This window comes from Pimephales promelas, chromosome 16, assembly GCF_988280905.1.
Source record: "Pimephales promelas chromosome 16, fPimPro1.hap1.1, whole genome shotgun sequence".
NCBI classification, from domain to species: Eukaryota; Metazoa; Chordata; class Actinopteri; order Cypriniformes; family Leuciscidae; genus Pimephales; species Pimephales promelas.
Genome location: NC_142784.1, coordinates 1,744,454 through 1,764,762, shown reverse-complemented (window position 1 = coordinate 1,764,762; position 20,309 = coordinate 1,744,454). Strand labels below are relative to the sequence as shown.

The 20,309-nt window shown below is 39.0% G+C and overlaps 1 protein-coding gene across 1 annotated transcript; it reads right to left on the bottom strand.

Annotated features, from left to right (window-relative positions):
- Positions 1-296: 296 nt before the first annotated feature.
- LOC120464570 (60S ribosomal export protein NMD3) lies at positions 297-20,309 on the bottom strand. The gene is made up of 16 exons (XM_089120863.1): positions 20,169-20,309; positions 19,931-19,976; positions 19,659-19,793; positions 14,951-15,047; positions 14,791-14,871; positions 14,592-14,720; positions 10,549-10,639; positions 10,390-10,468; positions 9,017-9,113; positions 6,084-6,201; positions 3,654-3,799; positions 3,351-3,463; positions 3,193-3,265; positions 2,575-2,681; positions 660-730; positions 297-576 (listed from the first exon to the last, which is right to left on the bottom strand). Coding segments are annotated over exons 1-16 (1,521 nt in total). The 5' UTR covers positions 20,170-20,309; the 3' UTR covers positions 297-439.

Genomic DNA, 20,309 nt, shown 5'->3' with positions numbered 1-20,309 from the left:
TGATGATAAAGTTTGCCGGCTCCGATAATAACAAATGCACATAAGCAGTAGTAGAAAGGGGGAGGAAGGCGCTGCAAGTGAGTGTTTTTATGACAGTGTTGTGAAATATACGCCGCACAGCTGTAGGGGGAACTCGATGATAATACATGCGACAAGAAAACAGAAAATCAGCAAAGAAGTGGCTAGAGTTGCTCCTCTTTAATACATTAACTAATGAACATTATTGTAAAGCGTTTTTGGGTCAACCATCCCTCATCCCTCTTATTTGTCAGCCACCTGTCATATAGACACAGCCACGGTGTTAAGATGATTTATTGACTGTGGAACTTCACGACTGCACCAGTTTATTAGCAAATGCAATTCTCTTGAAGACACAGAGAATTCGTCCTCCACGACGTCTGACACCGGCCCTGATGTGTGATGACGCTAGCTCACAAGGTCATGAATCCGTCATCATGTCGGCCCCCTCTCCACCGGTGGCGTCACTCAGGCTCAACTCCTCCAACATCTCGGCCAGAGAGATCCTGGGAGCGCCGTCATCCTCCGTGTCGCTTTCCACGGGGATCTTTGAGGCATCTGTACAGGGAACATGCCTGATATGAGTACAGTGAAAACATTACTTCAGGACACACAGGGTCAGGGCTGACGGGTCTCATCACCTCTGAAGATGTTGACGTTCTTCCTCAGGACCTCATCTTCCTCCAGGTCCTCCAGGAATTCATTGTATTGTCTAGGAGACACAATCATCATCAGACAGGCAATAAAAAAAAAATAATGGTTGATTTCCATTCTGAAATAAACGTGACGTTTAGATTATATTTGGAGCTGTGTGATAGCTCAGATGCATTTCTACACACTTGATCATTTCAACACCACAGGAAAAACTACTGAACAGACTGAATTATATATACGGCTAAAGTAAAATATTACTAAAGAATATTATTCAATACATCCTAGTAGCCTTTTGCCAAAGCGTAGACATCCCACGCACACGGCACCCTTTAGAGTCAAATGAGACAGATAGATATGGGACAGAAGGCGCCTCCTAGTGGTCTAACCCTACCCCATACTAAACCTACCATAACCGAAGCGTCTCATTTGACGCTTAAGGGTGCCATGTGTGTTGGATGACTACGCTTTGGCAAAAGCGTCGTATATGACGCCTTGTGATGAGAATGCGTTGGAAGAGAGAGCGCTTCAAGTTTGCACACAGCATCTTAAAGTCACTGAAGTTATTATTTCTTGTCAATTAGGGGTGTGCAAAAAAAATCGATTCATATTTGAATCGCGATTCAATCTTTACCGATTCAGAATCGATTCATAGAATTCCAAAAATCGATTCATATAGGCTATATTTTTTAATGGCGTGCAGGGGCGGAGTGGCAATCGGGTGAGTCGGGACTTTTTCCGGTGGTCCGGTAGTGTTTCTATGGTTTCGAGGCTGCGAGGGGCCGGTCTGATAAATAGTTATTGCAAGTTCTTGCCGTCCGCTGGTCAAACTGTGCAGCCACTCTGCTCAACCCGTAAATAAATGCATTGATCTGCAGATCTTATGTTTGAGTTCTGTAGATCTTTTGCCAAGCGTGTCAGAGGTTACGGGTTCTAAACCGCACTCGTATAGTTTTTTCTCTCTTTCATCAAAACCGAATATGTTCATCACGTTTGTGTGCATTTTATTTTGTGATTTCACCGGAGTCTCCACAACGGCGATAGATTGAAGCGCGCGTCCGAGAGAAGACTGCGCGAGCCACAGAGAACACTGTATCCATGACACTGATCGCAGCGGACACGAGCGCTCAGCTTGATTTCAAAAACAACAGGTCTCTTATTTAATAGCGAACTAAATGAATGCTCTGCTAGTTAACTGGAGATACCCGCAAATTACGCGCCTATGAACGACTTCACTGGATCTAAACAAATCAATCTAACCATAGATGTTACAAGTAGCGGTGGCTTTTTTAAATCTATTTAAAATATTTTCGCAAGGGTTCTATGAAATTAGTATATATTTTTAGGAAGTTCAATGTGCCCAGTCGAGTTCACATTTCAACAGTCAACCTGGTAGCTGAAGTAGGCCTACTCCTTAAACCACATTTAGCATAATTGTTTGTTTGATCTGACTACAGCACTTTAAAGCTGAATGTAAAAGCTTTTAATTTAAGTTTTATTTTAAACTTGAATTAAATGTATTTGAAAGCTGGCCAAAGCTTGGCACTTCGTACTTTTTAGTTGCAAATTTTTATTTTTGTATGAAGACATATAAAGTAATATCAAACTTTTCTTTTAAATTATGTCTACTGCAATCAATCACATAGGAAAAAGTAAACTACATTTATATAGACCTGTGAATCGTTTTTTGAATCGAGAATCGTTTTTGAATCGAAAATCGATTTTGAATCGAATCTCAAGACAAAAAAAATCGGTATCGAATCGAATCGTGACATTTTCTGAATCGTGCACCCCTATTGTCAATACTACAGATTTATTTTTAGGCAACACTTTATAATAAGGTAATATAAGTGAATGCATTTAAGCGGACTGTGTAAATGTGCTACGGAGTGTGGCGTCTCTGACCTCTCGTCGTCGGTGTCGGCCTCGTCTCTCTCGCGCTCCAGCTCCCTCAGTCTCCACACTCGGTTCCTCGCTCTCCTCATGCGGTCGTAGCTCTTCTTTATCAGCACCTGAACACCACATCACATGGTCACGCTCACGGGTAATGCACACAGAGTGACTGAAAACATACGTCATGTTCAGATTTAAAAAAATATATATTTTACAGTACATAGTGGAGTTTTCTCTTCTGCTCACCAGGGCTGCATTCATTTGATTAAAAATACAGTAAAAATAGTGTAATATTATTACAGTGTAAATCCGCTGTTTTCTATGTGAATATATAGTAAAGTGTAATTTATTCCTGTGATCAAAGCTGAATGTTCAGTGTCACATGATCCTTCAGAAATCCCTCTAATATGATGCTCAAGAAACATTCATAATTATTATCAGTGTTGAAAACAGTTGTGCTGCTTCTTCCTTCTGTGGAAAAAATATTTCAGGATTCTTTTATAAACAGAATATTTTGTGCTAACATTATAAATGTCTTCACTGTCACTTTTAATACATTTAATGAATCCTTGAATAAAAGTATAAATTTCTTTCTTTTCACATTCTGAGTTGAGTTGTGATGACTCTTACCACATCAGGAACATGGTGAGGGTTCATTTTGTTGAGGAACTCATCGTTGATATTGGCATTGGCAAAATCATATCTGAGGTATAAGAGCAAAAGTGTGTTACAGTCCATGTGTCGGATGTTTGTGTCTGAAATCAGTGAGGCGGAGCATGTGAACGCACCCCAGCGCCAGGTCTCCGATGTTCAGCAGGTGACCCAGGAAAGTCCTGCAGTGGTACTGACGACCCGAGTCCATCTCTGACGTCTTCTGGACCCAGACCTCAGCCAGCGTGTGCTGCAAACACATCGATTCACTGCATCTTCATGCATTTTTAATTCTATTTACTAACCCAAGTCCCTAAATCTTAGTCGTTTTTACATGTGAAATACTTCAGTGAGACAACTTGCTCTAAGCTGGATGGACTGCAGCTCACGGCAGCTTCTCAAACACAGGTGTGTGTAGGAGCTTAACTCCTCAATCGCACCTTATTGGAGGTGAGGCCGGCGCCAGCTCCGAGCCGCTGGTCTCTGATGATGTCGATGTCCATGATGAGGAACTCCTCGAGCTGACGAGGGCTACACAGGCTGTTGAACGGGTGGCGCCAGTACGTGCCTCCATCCACCTCAGCGACTGAAAACACACATTAATACAGCGCATGTTACTCCATCCTCAACAGAACTGGACATAATGCTTAACCACATAACCATACTAATACCATGTTAATGCATTTGGTCTAGATCAGATCTGCTACACATGTAGAGTGAGTTCACACACACTTGAATGTGTTTTTAGGCACTCTCCATAGGCGTAATGTTTTTATAGACCATTTCACAAGATGTAAACAACACTGGTCCAGAAGCACTTCCTGTTTCAGTTTTTTAACACTACATAAAAGCTGGGATAAAATACAACCAACAGAACATTTAAAACTGAATCAAAAAGTTAAACAAACATCTTTAAGATGTTTTCTTTACATGTGAAATAAAGAAAACAGTGCTTCTGGACCAGTGTTGTTTACATCTTGTGAAATGGTCTATACTGTACAAACTGTACATTCTCTCTCTTTTTACAATGCTAATGGATAGCACACAGCATATTCTCTCTTACACTAACCCTACCAAATCACACAACTTAGAAAAAAATAAAATCATGTTCATTAATGCATCCTTGATGAAAATAAAACTTAACTTTTCAAAAGAAGAAAATCTTATTGACCCCAAATTTTTGACCGATACGTCGCTGCTGCGATACACTAATCTGGACACATTCATATTTTTAACATAAATGCTATAATGGGTCAAACGGAAATGTTGCCATCTAAAGTATTATTTATTTAACAGATTTATCAAGTTCAAATATTTTTTCCCAAATAAAATAAATAAGATAAAATAAATATTAATTTCAGAAATCAGAAAATTGGAACATTTTTGAATGGAAATTTATAAAGGCGATTATCGCCCAGAAAAAAAACTGCTTTATATTAGCCATTCTGTTTAAGATATTGGCATTGGCTATCAAAAAAATAAAATAAAAAAAAATCCAAATCAGTCGACCGCTAGTCTTGTCAAATGAACGAGTGTATTTTCTAACACTAAGCATTGCTTATATGCTCATTCCTGGTCAAGTAATGAACAGGGCAGAAGACTGGAGTGTAGGGCTGTCAACTTTAGTCGACTAATCGGTCGATGCCGTCTTGGTCGACTGACATTCTTATTGGTCGACCAGTTGCATTTTTTTTTTTTACCAATAGAAAGAATTTTTTAATGATTTACTCCTTGATATTTATTCCTTTATAAGCAGTTATTTATTACTGTATTCTAAATATAATTAGCCTATGTTTTGTCCCCAATTTTAAATGCTTTAATTTAGGCCATTTTTAACTGCGCCACAGTTTAACGCACACACATAAACCGCACCTGTGGCTGGCTGCGCTGCTGCTTCTCGCTCGGTAAGGGATGCTGTATGCATTCAGTTAGAACGCTGCTTGTTTTGGCTTTTTTTGTCTGGCTGCATTTTAAAACAAAGATGACAAGACTGTGGAGGGAGGCGACTGCGTTGCTCTATTAGCGTGCACACCGCGCGCCTACATTTGAAATCGAACTTGAGCGCGCAAAAGTCATGAGCAGTCCCTTTTAGCGGCTATATCATGCGGACTCAATAGATTGTGTTTTCTTAATATGTTTTTATTTGTACACTTGACGCATTTGAAAATAGCCTTAATAAAGCAACAAAACAAAAATAAACCTATATGCCTTCCAAAATACAGCCTATTATTATTCGGATTGTTTTTAGGCTATTTGGGTTTTTTGTGTGTTTGTTTAAAACGCCTTGATCGTCAGGACGAAAGTTAACCCATAGCTTTGAAAGTAAAGAAGAATATACAGCCTGTATAAACGAGAGCTTTTGTTGGGATTTTTCATTATGTGGCAGCTAGCAGTTATATTTTTTGCAGCGTGTGGTGTGGTCAGGTGCGCAATTGTGACTGCATAGACCTAGGACAGAGCTCCTCACTTTTTGCAGTTAAAAAAATAACTTAATTTTCAAAGAATTGTATTATTATTATTATTATAGTTTTATTTATTTGTGATGTTTTTTCGTTGTTGTTTTACAAATGCTCAATGACAATTGTTTAAAAAATTGTTCAAAACATAGCGTGTGTTTTTCTTAGTCGACTAATCGTTGCGCAGGACTTTGGTTGACTAAGGATTGCTTTGGTTGACTACAGCCCTACTGGAGTGACACGCAACGTGATCAACAGGATTCATTTACATCTGCATTTACTGTATGATGAGCATTTTAATAAGACAAAATGTTATAATATTGGCACTATTATTAGTAGCATCGGTCCTCACAGAAGCCCCTCTGGAGCACATCATATCGTTTATAGGAGGAATGCAGTGGGGCAGTCACTCACCCTGCAGGGTGTTGGGGTCCAGCAGGTGTATGGAGCTGGAGACCCGGATGCACACACACACCTGACCCATGTTACCCAGACTCTGGGCGAGCCGTGGAGACAGACACACCACATTGTCCTGAAACACACACCAAACATACGAGACTCAAGTTATGCACATGTGAAATCAACCAGTGTGTGTAGAGCTGGACCTACAGGACAGAATAAGGTGAAATACTCATTCTAATGGCTTTACAAGGGCTGTGAAACGATTAATCGCAAAATGTGTTTGCATAATGTGTGTGTACTGTGTATATTTAAATACACACACATGCATGTATATATCTTAGAAAAATGTATACATTTTACATACATATATTTATATATAAAATATTTCATTTATAAAAGTACACATACATGCAAATGTTTCATAAATGTATACATGCATGTGTATTTACAGTCTCTCACAAAAGTGAGTACACCCCTCGCATTTCAGCAAACATTTTAGTATATCTACTCAAGGGACAATCCTATAGAAATGAAACTTGGATATGTTTTAGAGTAGTCACTGTGCTGCTTGTATAGCAGTATATATTTACTGTTCTCTGACAATAACTCGACACACAGCCATTAAAGGCACACTATGCACTCTCTGGTTTTTTTGTAAAACAGTGACCTCTAGAGCCGCTGTGGTGTACTTGCACTGTCGTAAATAACCGTTATTCCCCTGTTACTGCATATCTACTGAACTACTGTCAAGTGCTAGACTGCTTTTTAATAATAAAGTTGCCTATCGCGTTTGCTGGCTTATAGCGTTTTTACATGATTTCTGCAAAATCAGAAGTAAATAGCCTATAGTGTATAGGGTACTGTATAATTTCATTCATGTTTTTTGATTGTAATTACAAAATGTCAGATGACATCAATCAAGTTAAATGTACGTCGCATTATTTCATTACATTGGACGTTATGATTTAGACATGATTACAATTTATCATAATAGCAAATTGTGTTCAATTATTTACAACCTCTAGGCTTATACATGTCCTAATAATTATGTGAGATATTGACTATGTCCTCATAGTAATCGCAAGAATCAACATCAACAGCGTCAAGATTTGATTGATTCATAATCAACACAATTTGAAGTTACAGTCGGGAAGTGTACTGTTAGTCAGATAAACTTGATATAACAGTAACTTACACACGTCATAAGAAATCCGAACCAGACACAGGACTAAAGATACGTGATAAATAACTTACAGTGAGTGAAAGCCCGACCGAGTGGACTCTTGTCCGGTTTCTAGCACGGTCCGATTCTCTTTCCCTTTTTCGAAAGTAGCTTCATACAGTATGATGTTGTTGATGCGTGTGACGTCGTTGCCGTAAACCATTTCGTGATTCTCACGCGCTGTGTCAGGGGCGCCACTCTCAAACTTGCATGGCTGGTTTTTCCGGCGGCGCCCCCCCCCCAAGCTTTCCTACCAGGATGATTCGCCCTACTATGACTTTGTTAACCACCAAAACGACTTTGAAGCTGTTATATTAAGGTACAGATTTTGCATAGAGTGCCTTTAAACTCACAGATATTACACTCACCGGCCACTTTATTAGGTACACCTGTCCAACTGCTCGTTAACACTTAATTTCTAAGCAGCCAATCACATGGCGGCAACTCAGTGCATTTAGGCATGTAGACATGGTCAAGACAATCTCCTGCAGTTCAAACCGAGCATCAGTATGGGGAAGAAAGGTGATTTGAGTGACTTTGAACGTGGCATGATTGTTGGTGCCAGAAGGGCTGGTCTGAGTATTTCAGAAACTGCTAATCTACTGGGATTTTCACGCACAACCATCTCTAGGGTTTACAGAGAATGGTCCGAAAAAGAAAAAACATCCAGTGAGCGGCAGTTCTGTGGGCGGAAATGCCTTGTTGATGCCAGAGGTCAGAGGAGAATGGCCAGACTGGTTCGAGCTGATAGAAGGGCAACAGTGACTCAAATAACCACCCATTACAACCAAGGTGGGCAGAAGAGCATCTCTGAACGCACAGTACGTCGAACTTTGAGGCAGATGGGCTACAGCAGCAGAAGACCACACCGGGTGCCACTCCTTTCAGCTAAGAACAGGAAACTGAGGCTACAATTTGCACAAGCTCATCGAAATTGGACAATAGAAGATTGGAAAAACGTTGCCTGGTCTGATGAGTCTCGATTTCTGCTGCGACATTCGGATGGTAGGGTCAGAATTTGGCGTCTACAACATGAAAGCATGGATCCATCCTGCCTTGTATCAACGGTTCAGGCTGGTGGTGGTGGTGTCATGGTGTGGGGAATATTTTCTTGGCACTCTTTGGGCCCCTTGGTACCAATTGAGCATCGTTGCAACGCCACAGCCTACCTGAGTATTGTTGCTGACCATGTCCATCCCTTTATGACCACAATGTACCCAACTTCTGATGGCTACTTTCAGCAGGATAATGCGCCATGTCATAAAGCTGGAATCATCTCAGACTGGTTTCTTGAACATGACAATGAGTTCGCTGTACTCAAATGGCCTCCACAGTCACCAGATCTCAATCCAATAGAGCATCTTTGGGATGTGGTGGAACGGGAGATTCGCATCATGGATGTGCAGCCGACAAATCTGCGGCAACTGTGTGATGCCATCATGTCAATATGGACCAAACTCCCTGAGGAATGCTTCCAGCACCTTGTTGAATCTATGCCACAAAGAATTGAGGCAGTTCTGAAGGCAAAAGGGGGTCCAACCCGTTACTAGCATGGGGTACCTAATAAAGTGGCCGGTGAGTGTATATGGTTCAATTATAGAGGGTGTATAAAAACGATGAGCAATATGTTTGTGTGGACAACAGTGTGATTTACAGAACCAGTTGCCATCCCAGCAGACTCATTAGACCAACAGTGGTGTCGATGGATCCAGTGTGATCTCACCTTACACACAGGAACGATCTCCACGGAGAAGGTGCTTTTGTAGTTGTAGGTGTTGGAGTGAACATCATGAGAGATCAGCCGCTGAGACGCCTTCGCCCTGCAGACAGCATTACCCGTCAGTTCAGCAGATCTTACAACAACCTCACAATAAGGGTTTGATTAGATACAAGCCATCAGCTCTCCCTCAACTCCCATCATGCTCCACTTCTACCCCGACACACTGAAACTTTTCAGTGTCAACCACACATTTGGAATTTAAATCATTGTGCATTTAACAGATTAGTTCACTTCAGAATGAACTAACTCTCCTCCACATGATCCAAGATGTTCATGTCTCTCTTTCTTCAGTGGAAAAGCAATGACAGTTTTTGAAGAACACACTCCAGGGTTTTCTTCAATGGGGTTCAACGGGTCAAAAGGTCCGGATGCGAGTGTCAGTGCAGCTTCAGAGTCTGGACACGATCCAGCCGAGGAATAAGAGTCTAATCTAGACAAACCAGCCGACATTCATAACACAATACACATTTATATACTTTTAACCACAAATGCTGGTCTTGCACTAGCTGTGATGCGACACACATTACGTCACGCGTGTTCCGGTTCAGAAATGTAGGGTGAAAAACTCTAATTTTGTCCTCCAACATTGTTGTTTTACCTTTTATTTATTTTTTGTTAACTGCGTTTGACTCAGTCTTCGTACATTCTCTTTGTAAACACTGGGTCAGTGCTTCCGCCTACTTAGCACTACTTCGTTTTTGTAGCCATGACCTTTCCGTGTGATTACATAATGTGGCGCATCACAGCTAGTGCAAGGCCAGCATTAGTGGTTAAAGAACATAAATGTTTATTTTGTTATAAATGTCCGCTGGTTTGTCTAGATGAGACTCGGCTGGATCGTGTCAAGACTTTAAAGCTGCACTGAAACTCACATCAGGACCTTCGACCCCATTGAAAGGGATTTTTTTTCCACTTTTTTTGGAAATATGCTCATTTTACCACTCCCCCAGAGTTAAACAGTTGGATTTTACCGTTTTCGAATCCATTCAGCCGATTTTCTGATATTTAGAAGAATATCAGTAACCAGACAGTTTCTGGTCCCATTGACTTCCATAGTATTTCAGTCACTATATGGAGAAAATGTTTTCCTCAAAAACCTTCATTACCATACCTTCTCTTTGACTGAAGAAAGAATGACATGAACATCTCCTTTAAGCTTTTGAATTGAAAAACCATGAGCAAATGCAGAGTCTATCGTGTTCAGACTGAAATGCTTATGAACAGAAACAGTGCAGGTGCACAAACAAAATCAGCCCTGATAGGTACTGATTGCATGTGACTGAGCTGAGGTGTGTGTGTGTGTGTGTGTGTCAGACCTGCAGGGAACGGTGCACTGAAGGAAGTCCACCATCTTCTGGCCGTGCTGCTTCGAGCCGTAGTAGAAGTCAATGCCCTCTGAAAACATGAAGAAGAGATGAACACAGACGGCCCAGTGACTCATCACGACACAGCACTGAGGATGATGGGAAACGCACCATGAATCTCCTTGATGCGCACCGTGTTCTGGTGCAGCTTGTGCTTCAAAATCAGCTGCTCCAGGTAGTAAAACGTCTTCTTGTGGACCGTCTGGAGGACACAAACATAAATGTAAACAGTTTAATGGTTAGCAAGTTAATGGTTCATTGCAGGATGTCCAGAAATGTAAGACTCCTCCTCCTTCAGTGGTGTGGTCGATTCTGTTTGCATGAGCTCTTCCTAGTTATGCACACTAGTTGACTTCATTGGCTGTTTGTGTTTTACACAACTCTCTTTCTTCTGGACAAGTCTTCATGACACCCTACTTTCCATGGGGAAACATTTAAACTAAACACCATTCCTGCTACCAATTTTAAAGGGTTAGTTCACCCAAAAATGAAAATTAAGTCATTAATTACTCACCCCCATGCTGTACCAACCCCGTAAGACCTTCGTTCGTCTTCGGAACACAAATGAAGATATTTTTGATTAAATTTGAGAGCTGTCTTACTACCACATTGGCTCCTAAGGGACTGCCTCTTGACGGCCCAGAAAGTCAATGAAGAAAATGTTTAAATATCCCAAGTGACTACCGTGGCTCAACTATATGTTTATCAAGCGACGCGAATACTTTTTGTGCGAAAAAACAAACAAAAATAACGAGTTTATTCGACTATTTCTTTTCTTCCTTGTAGGCCAGAACGAGACTTCCTTATAGATTTCCACGACGCATGCGCGAGATTTGCGATCTGCGTACACCAGCTTACACTACTTCAGATCGCAATTCTCGCGCATGCGTCGTGGAAATCTATAAGGAAGTCTCGTTCTGGCCTACAAGGAAGAAAAGAAATAGTCGAATAAACTCGTTATTTTTGTTTGTTTTTTCGCACAAAAAGTATTCGCGTCGCTTGATAAACATATAGTTGAGCCACGGTAGTCACTTGGGATATTTAAACATTTTCTTCATTGACTTTTTGGGCCGTCAAGAGGCAGTCCTTTAGGAGCCAATGTGGTAGTTATACAGCTCTCAAATTTAATCAAAAATATCTTCATTTGTGTTCCGAAGACGAACGAAGGTCTTACGGGGTTGGTACAGCATGGGGGTGAGTAATTAATGACTTAATTTTCATTTTTGGGTGAACTAACCCTTTAATACTAGGGATGGGCATTTTTCTAAAATAATATGTTCTAATATTCAGGCTCATAAAAATGTAATATTAGTTTTTTATTTAAAGGGATAGTTCACTTTGAAATTAATTTCTGATATGTTTTAGCTTACCTCAAGGGCATCCAAGATGTAGGTGTCTTTGTTTCCACAGTATTTTAAATTTTTATATTTTTAGGTCAAACCGTTAAACATGATTTAATGACTCGTAAATGTAAGTACACATTGATGGCCTGAGACACAAAACGAGCGGTTTGTGTGAGAAAACAAACAGTATTTATATAGTTTTTACCTCTTGTAATCACAGCCACAGCCCTTGTTGGTTAACATCAAATTCAAGGACCTTTCAAGGACTTTACAGGTCCAATACCCTCAAATTCAAGGACTTAATGTGGGGACACTTCAAATGAGAGCCATTTTAAATAGTGTATGTAAGATACCTTGTTACAGTTTTCATCTGTCAAACAACTAGGCAAAAAAGGCTTTTTTTGCATATATTTTTGGCCATATGACAGAGATCTGATTTTCCATTTATGTTTTGCATAAAACCAAAGAATATTTGGTATATCCTAATCCTATAAAAAAATAATGATAATCAAATAAATATTATACAAAATGAAAATGTGTCAAGGTCCTGGAACTGATTATGTCAACATGACAACCTGACAGCTCAACAATAAAACATGAGAAACCATGAGATCAAGTATGTGAACTTGCAACAGAACACATTATTTTACAATTGATTATTTATTTCTACATAACTCTTCAGCAGCCTATATGTTAGCGTGCCTTAAGTATTTAGAATTATTGCCTCATTTTTATTTCAATAATTTTGCACTTTTTAAAACTTTTTTTAAATGCCTTAAATTGTGTATGACAGATAGGATCATCATTTATTTTGCATGTGTTAAATATTTATAAACAATAAATTAATAAAATAACATTATTATATTTGTAGATGTTATTAGATTAATTCCTAAATTATAACCTGTCTACTAGTTACTTGTCTCTGACAATGTATATAATATTAAGAGATTTTCCCCCAAAAAAAACAAAAAAAAAAGAACCAATAGGCCTAACATATCTAAAGGCACAGATTTGTCAGTTACTGCAACTGACAGAAGTCCACCCGTGAGCAAATGAAACTGTGCAGTTCGCCTTACGTTCATCAAGTTCGACATGGTTTAAAAACAAAACAAAAAAAAAAACATGTATTACGCCTGTGTACAGCGCATGTTCTCTAGACTCTGTCGCTATGAAAAAAAAAGATGCAAACATGCATTAACCACCAACTGAATGTCTGGGACCTGGGTCTATGTAAGTCACGAGACAAATCCACTGTCTATGGACAAATCGCGTCCCGGATTGATTTGATTCAGAACGCATCATTTACATTTAAATAAGGGACAAAAAAAGAAAAATTCTTTGTAATCTTCTTTGGTGAGCCAAATATCTTGAAACTTGTGTATTCCAAGCATCACATTTCAGTGGTTTCAGCCTATTTTTGCAATGTTTCACGGTGTGTCTGTGAAATGTTATGGTACCATCGTATTAGTTTCGTGCTCACGTGAACATCATGGCAACGTACAACACAAAGTGCCTTACACGGGAAACATTTGACCAGAGAACGTCTAATATGGGACTTGACTTAACCATTGGACTTAACGTGTAAATGCGCGTAGCTAACGTAAATCAAGCGAGCTAGTGTGCATAGGCCACGAAGTGTTGGCGAAATAACACATTAGCGGACCGGAGAGAATAATATGAATAATATTGAACAAAATAAATTCAAGCACTTTCAAGGACCTGTATCTATGCATGTTCATTTTCAAGAACTTTCCAGGGCCTTGAAAACAAAACATCAGATTCACAAACTTTCAACAACAAAAGGATTTCAAGGACCCGTGGGAGCTCTGGATATACAGGAAATTGCAATGGAAGATTATTTCGATAGATCAACCGATAACGTTGATTTTTTTTTCCCGCAACCGCACAAGAGATCACTTACGGCGCTTTCCAGCGCTTGCGCAGACTGAAGCACCCGCGGCCTCAGAGTACTTGATTACACTAAGTAAATACGATATAAATATCCTTTGTTTTCTCACACAAACCGCTCGTTTCGTGTCTTAGGCCATCAATGTGTACTTACATTCACGAGTCATTAAATCATGTTTAATTTGGACTTCTCTGTGCTGCTCTTTGAGGTGGTGACCATAGACCTCCATTATATGACTGACAGACAACAACGGTTTGACTGAAAAATATCAAAATTGAAAATACTGTGGAAACAAAGACACCTACATCTTGGATGCCCTTGAGGTAAGATAAAACATATCAAACATTAATTTCAAGATGAACTATCCCTTTAAATTTTTTGTCACCTTTTCAGAACAAGCTTATGGTTAGGCATAGCTTACAATTTATCTTAAGATTTAACACAATATATTTTTAAACAAAAATATACAAAGTTATCACATCCTGACGTCACGTGCCTTACAGGACGAGTGTGAACGAACGCACTCACAGATTCTGGAACATAAAGAGACGAGGCGTACCGACAGCTAAAATAAAAACATGATTGTGACCGCCTATATGATTCGTCTGATGTCCTCATGCTGTCATGTTTACTATATCAATGTCTGCCTTATACCGTGATCAGATTAAACAGTTATTTCAAACACTCGCTGCTGTCTGAAAGTGAGTTGAGCTAAAAGGAGTGTAAAGTCTTTAACGCTGATATATGAAATCCTCCGGCCCGACAGAGGAAACACGGCAGATGATTCAGAGTTTGGACAGTTGGTGGATCTCCTCCTGATGTTAAAAACGAGCGTCATCCTGGAACGGCCAATTCTGCAATCGGGTGCCATGTGTTTGAGAGTCGATGTAAACCTCACGCACCTTCTGCCGGACTTGCACCACTGCTTTCCAGAAGTCCTTGGCCTCGACTCGATGGCAGTCCTCGCACATCTGATGCAGGATGACGAACTCCACCACGAACACCTGCTGCAGGATGGCCCCGTTCAGCACCTGCGGGACACGCGCTCGCTGAAACACGGCTCTGGCGGAGTTATTCGGGATCTTCACACAGATACTGTACCTCTTTCTGGATGGTCAGCTTCAACTTGATGCGTTTAGAGTGGGGTTCTGTCCACAGGAAGCCAGCGTCAATGAGCCTCACCTGGACGGGAATGAAACACAACGTGAACTCGGCATCAACTGCAGCTGTTCCTGCCGTGGCGAACGTGTAAGTCCCCAACCTTAGTCATGGAGGCCTTCAGCTTCTTCAGACACAGCGCCAGAAGCTCCCTGGACTCCAGCGCGCACTGAATCCAGGTGCCCGGAGGCTGCAGGTACCTGCAAACACAGGAGAACACTACTCACACACACACTGCAGGTATACACACACATAGTCTAAAAATAACGTTTTGCCAATAGTCGTGACCATAAATATTTTTTACCAGCCGTGAAACCAACATTCGATACACCCTTTCAATTTCCAAGACCACAGCTGAAACCTCTAGCCTAACTAATATAAATGTAAAATATTATTAACCCTCTGATGGTCCTCGGCCACTTCTGACCGAATAATTTTCTGTTTTAAATTATTAAAAATCACAGCTTTGTTGGAAGGTTATGATACTTGCTGACTTTTATGGCAGATTTGGTTTGTGAATACAAAAAAAAAATTAAGGTCATGATCCGAGCATGCTAAGTGGTCGTAAAAAAAAGTCACACTTGTGCTCTTCGGTCAGAAATGACCGACCCATAGGAAATGAATGGGAAATTTACAAAAAAACAAAAATTCTCTGACTCAGAATTTTCTGGATTTTCTGAAAAATTCTCTGAATTTTTGTTTGTACAATCTACAAATCGGCCACAATTCTTAAAAGAAGTATACCGCAGTAAAGGGGAGACACTCTACAACATCAAGAGTGCAAAAAATTCACACACACCCACCCACACACACACAAACACACTTTTATACACATGCACACCAATAAATTCAGACTACAAAAAATCTGTTTTGAATTTTTTAAAAATCACAGCTTCATCTGAATGTTACGAAACTTGGTGACATTTCTGGCATTAGGTATGTGAACACATAAAAAATGGAGTTTGTGAACCGAGCTTGCTAAGTGTTCGTAAAAAAATTAGTCAACTTTGGTCAAAAATGACCCCCATAGGAAATGAATGGGAAATTGACAAAAACACAAAAATTCAAAATTTACAAAAGTAAAAATTTTACAATTTTTAAAATAAGAAATAGTTTTTGAGATTGTTTCAATTATATATTCAAATCCACCAAAAAAAAAATGTGTTCACAAACGGCTGGGGAATTCACATGCCTCTCCATAGAGAGCTGTACATGCCATCTAGTTGTTACACCATGATTCTACGCTTTTCCTCTATACTGTAACCAGATGGTGCTAATTTTCTTCAAAAAATATATTTTTTCTGAAGGCCTAGACTCTATATTAAACAAAAATACTGCATTAAGAATTAAAAAAATATATATATATAAATATATATAAATTTCCATTGAAAAAATAGACCTTAAATATTGCATAAATATTAATAAATACAATCAAATTGTCTCAAAATACTAAATTAAAAAGAATAAATATTATAGAACAAAAATAAATTGCATTGGTTTTAACTTCTGACCGGGAAGGCCCAGGACGTGACTCATAAAGGAAGACCATCAGAGGGTTAACCCTCATGTGGTGTTCGGGTCAATTTGACCCGGAGAAGATTTTCTTTTTCCTGAAAATACTAGTTAATGTTATCGCTTTGGACTGAAACTTAGTGACTTTGTTCCCAAGCGGTATAACTATATCTCATTTGTTTTTTGAACATTTTCGTATTTTTTTGTGGGAGTTCTGTTACCTTGTTACACTTGTGGTGTTCCCGGTCAAAAATGACCGGTCTATACAAAATAGCTTATAAATCACTCATTATACCATATTTTCACCCAATCTTGGATTCAATCTTTTTGTCAACTTGTTCTCTTTCAATTAGGACTGGTTTTATATTTCTGTTTGCATCTGATTAATCGTGGGCCTCATTTATCCGAGAGTAGGCATCTCATTTTTTGAGTAAAAAAATGAATAATTTATGAATAAATTTGGAAATATGATTTTTTTTTTTTGAAAAAAATGGTTACTGTTCATCACTCTAGTCTACTCTAATGATTTACCAGGAATTTTGTTTTGAAACTTTTGTTTTGTAAAAAATATGGAACATAGTCACACTTGTGGTGTTCCCGGTCAAAAATGACCGGCCTATAAAAAATAGCTTATAAATCACTCATTATACCATATTTTCACCCAATCTTGGATTCAATCTTTTTGTCAACTTGTTCTCTTTCAATTAGGACTGGTTTTACATTTCTGTTTGCATCTGATTAATCGTGGGCCTCATTTATTTGAGAGTAGGCATGGTAAAAAATGGTCACAATGGGCGACCATTGAAAGTGAATGGGAGAGACTGAAAATAACAGAAGAATTTAGTTTTCAGGAGCATGTTCATTATTTTCATGTACACATATGAGCATGTGTGCTTGCAAACATCGAGCCCTTGGACCTGTGCATGTATCGATACATTTACACGCTACCCAGACACACACACACACGTTAAAACACACAAACTTTGAGTATTACACACATTCTTTTCCACAGAGAGAAATTTGATTCTACCCTAACCTGCATCTAATATACATTTATCCATCTGACATTACCACACACACACACACACACACAAACTGGCCGTTACTGCAGTGATCCGGCTTCAAAATAATCTTTCTTTCATGTTCTTGTTTCATCACAGCTTCCAGAAAAAATATTATGACATTTTGTTTTGGAACTGTGAGGTTCTCACCATAGACAGTGGTTCTCACACAGAACTAGACAATATTTACAAATATACATCATGTGATAACACAGGCATATATAAATGCCTCACAGCACCTTGCTTGTCATTCATTTGTGGCAGCACAATGGCAAAGCAGCTCTCTGCACATGATGCTATTCAACAGATTTTTGACTCAGAAAATAGTGGGGAGGATCATTTCTCTCTGGAAAAGAATGTGTGTAATACTCAAAAAAGCTTGTGTGTTTTAACGTGTGTGTGTGTGTCTGGGTAGCGTGTAAATGTATCGATACATGCACAGGTCCAAGGGCTCGATGTTTGCAAGCACACATGCTCATATGTGTACATGAAAATAATGAACATGCTCCTGAAAACTAAATTCTTCTGTTATTTTCAGTCTCTCCCATTCACTTTCAATGGTCGCCCATTGTGACCATTTTTTACCATGCCTACTCTCAAATAAATGAGGCCCACGATTAATCAGATGCAAACAGAAATGTAAAACCAGTCCTAATTGAAAGAGAACAAGTTGACAAAAAGATTGAATCCAAGATTGGGTGAAAATATGGTATAATGAGTGATTTATAAGCTATTTTTTATAGGCCGGTCATTTTTGACCGGGAACACCACAAGTGTGACTATGTTCCATATTTTTTACAAAACAAAAGTTTCAAAACAAAATTCCTGGTAAAACATTAGAGTAGACTAGTGTGATGAACAGTAGCCATTTTTTTCAATTTTTTTTTTCATTTTTCCAAATTTACTTATAAATTATTTATTTTTTACTCAAAAAATGAGATGCCTACTCTCAGACAAACGAGGCCCACGATTAATCAGATGCAAACATAAATATAAAACCAGTCCTAATTGAAAGAGAACAAGTTGACAAAAAGATTGAATCCAAGATTGGGTGAAAATATGGTATAATGAGTGATTTATAAGCTATTTTGTATAGACCGGTCATTTTTGACCGGGAACACCACAAGTGTGACTATGTTCCATATTTTTTACAAAACAAAAGTTTCAAAACAAAATTCCTGGTGAAACATTAAAGTAGACTAGTGTGATGAACAGTAGCCATTTTTTTCAAAAAAATATTCATATTTCCAAATTTACTCATAAATTATTATTTTTTTTACTCAAAAAATGAGATGCCTACTCTCAGACAAACGAGGCTCACGATTAATCAGATGCAAACAGAAATATAAAACCAGTCCTAATTGAAAGAGAACAAGTTGACAAAAAGATTGAATCCAAGATTGGGTGAAAATATGGTATAATGAGTGATTTATAAGTTATTTTTTATGGGCCGGTCATTTTTGACCGGGAACACCACAAGTGTTATAGGGTTTTGAACACCACATGAGGGTTAAAGTAAAAAAAGTTATTCAGTCAACAGCAGTGTGATTTTTTTTATTTGTCCTTAGTCGTTTGATTAACATTAAAAACACAGACAGTAACAGGACTATTAGGATGCTGTCACTTTAAGAGTGAATGCACTGATCCAATACACTGACACACTGTTCACGTTCAAGACATAACCTACTATCTTTACTATGATACTCACTATTTTTTGACAATTTTATGTAAATTTGTCCGCAAGACGACGTTAAAGAGCTCAGTTTATAATCATTAGATGTGCGCACATGAATTGTGACCGCAAGAATTGATTTGAAATGTGGGATTACAAAAAATACCACTAATATTTACACATATATACATTTCTGATGATTTTTTATTGTATTTAAGTATGTGTGCAACATTCTCTTAACAATGTTTAATGTCATTTCAGTTGTTTTTTTTTTAATTTAGAGTTAACACAAAAGTTATAGATTAATCGATCATGATTTGTCCACAGATATCAGGCACAAATGTGTGTGTTCACAGGCACATAGTGAGCAAGACCCATTAACTGTTGTTGACACGTGATCATTGATAGGAAGCCTTCACCTAAGTTACTGTTTAATGATCTAAAGAAATATTTCACCCAAAAACTAAAATTCTGCCATCATTTACACCTAATGTCATCCCAAACTGTGGCATTTATCCTGTCGGGAGTTTATTTCTCCGCTGTGAAGGCCAAGCCTGGTGTCGTACCGTTCACACTGCTTGCAGAAGTGGACTGAGACCTGTTTGGGAATGCCCTCAGAGATGTCCACTTGAGTCCTCAGGCAGGACACACACATGTTGGCAGGGTTTGGAGGAATGGGAACACCACATGTGCAGCAAAGACTGCAGAGAAGAGAGAGAACTTAACAAACAGGCGTATTTAAGGAGCGTCTCTAAAGTAACACGCATTTCTCACTTCAACACTATTAAAAGATGTCGATATCAGCACTATTCATGACAATGACACGTGTAATACTCACATATTGCCGTGGCTGCTCGATGGCGGGGCCTGCATGTACTCCATCACTACAACAATAGTGAAATCACTTTAATAGACCACAGCTCTGCTGTCATACATACAGCTTAAAATATAGATGACAGTATTATCTGCGTCTCTGAGTCCGTCACTGTAAGTTACTGTACTTCCACAGTGCTGTTTAGAAAGGGACTATCAGTATAAACCGCTAACAAACACACAGACACAAAGTCAATACTCACTGTGTTAGAGAATCAGCGCTAACCAATTCAATAAATTACATCAATATTTCCTCGCGAACATCACATGAACATACACATGTGTCGGCGACTGCTGATGACGTCACCACACGTGGACACACAGAATGACAGGACCCAGAAAGC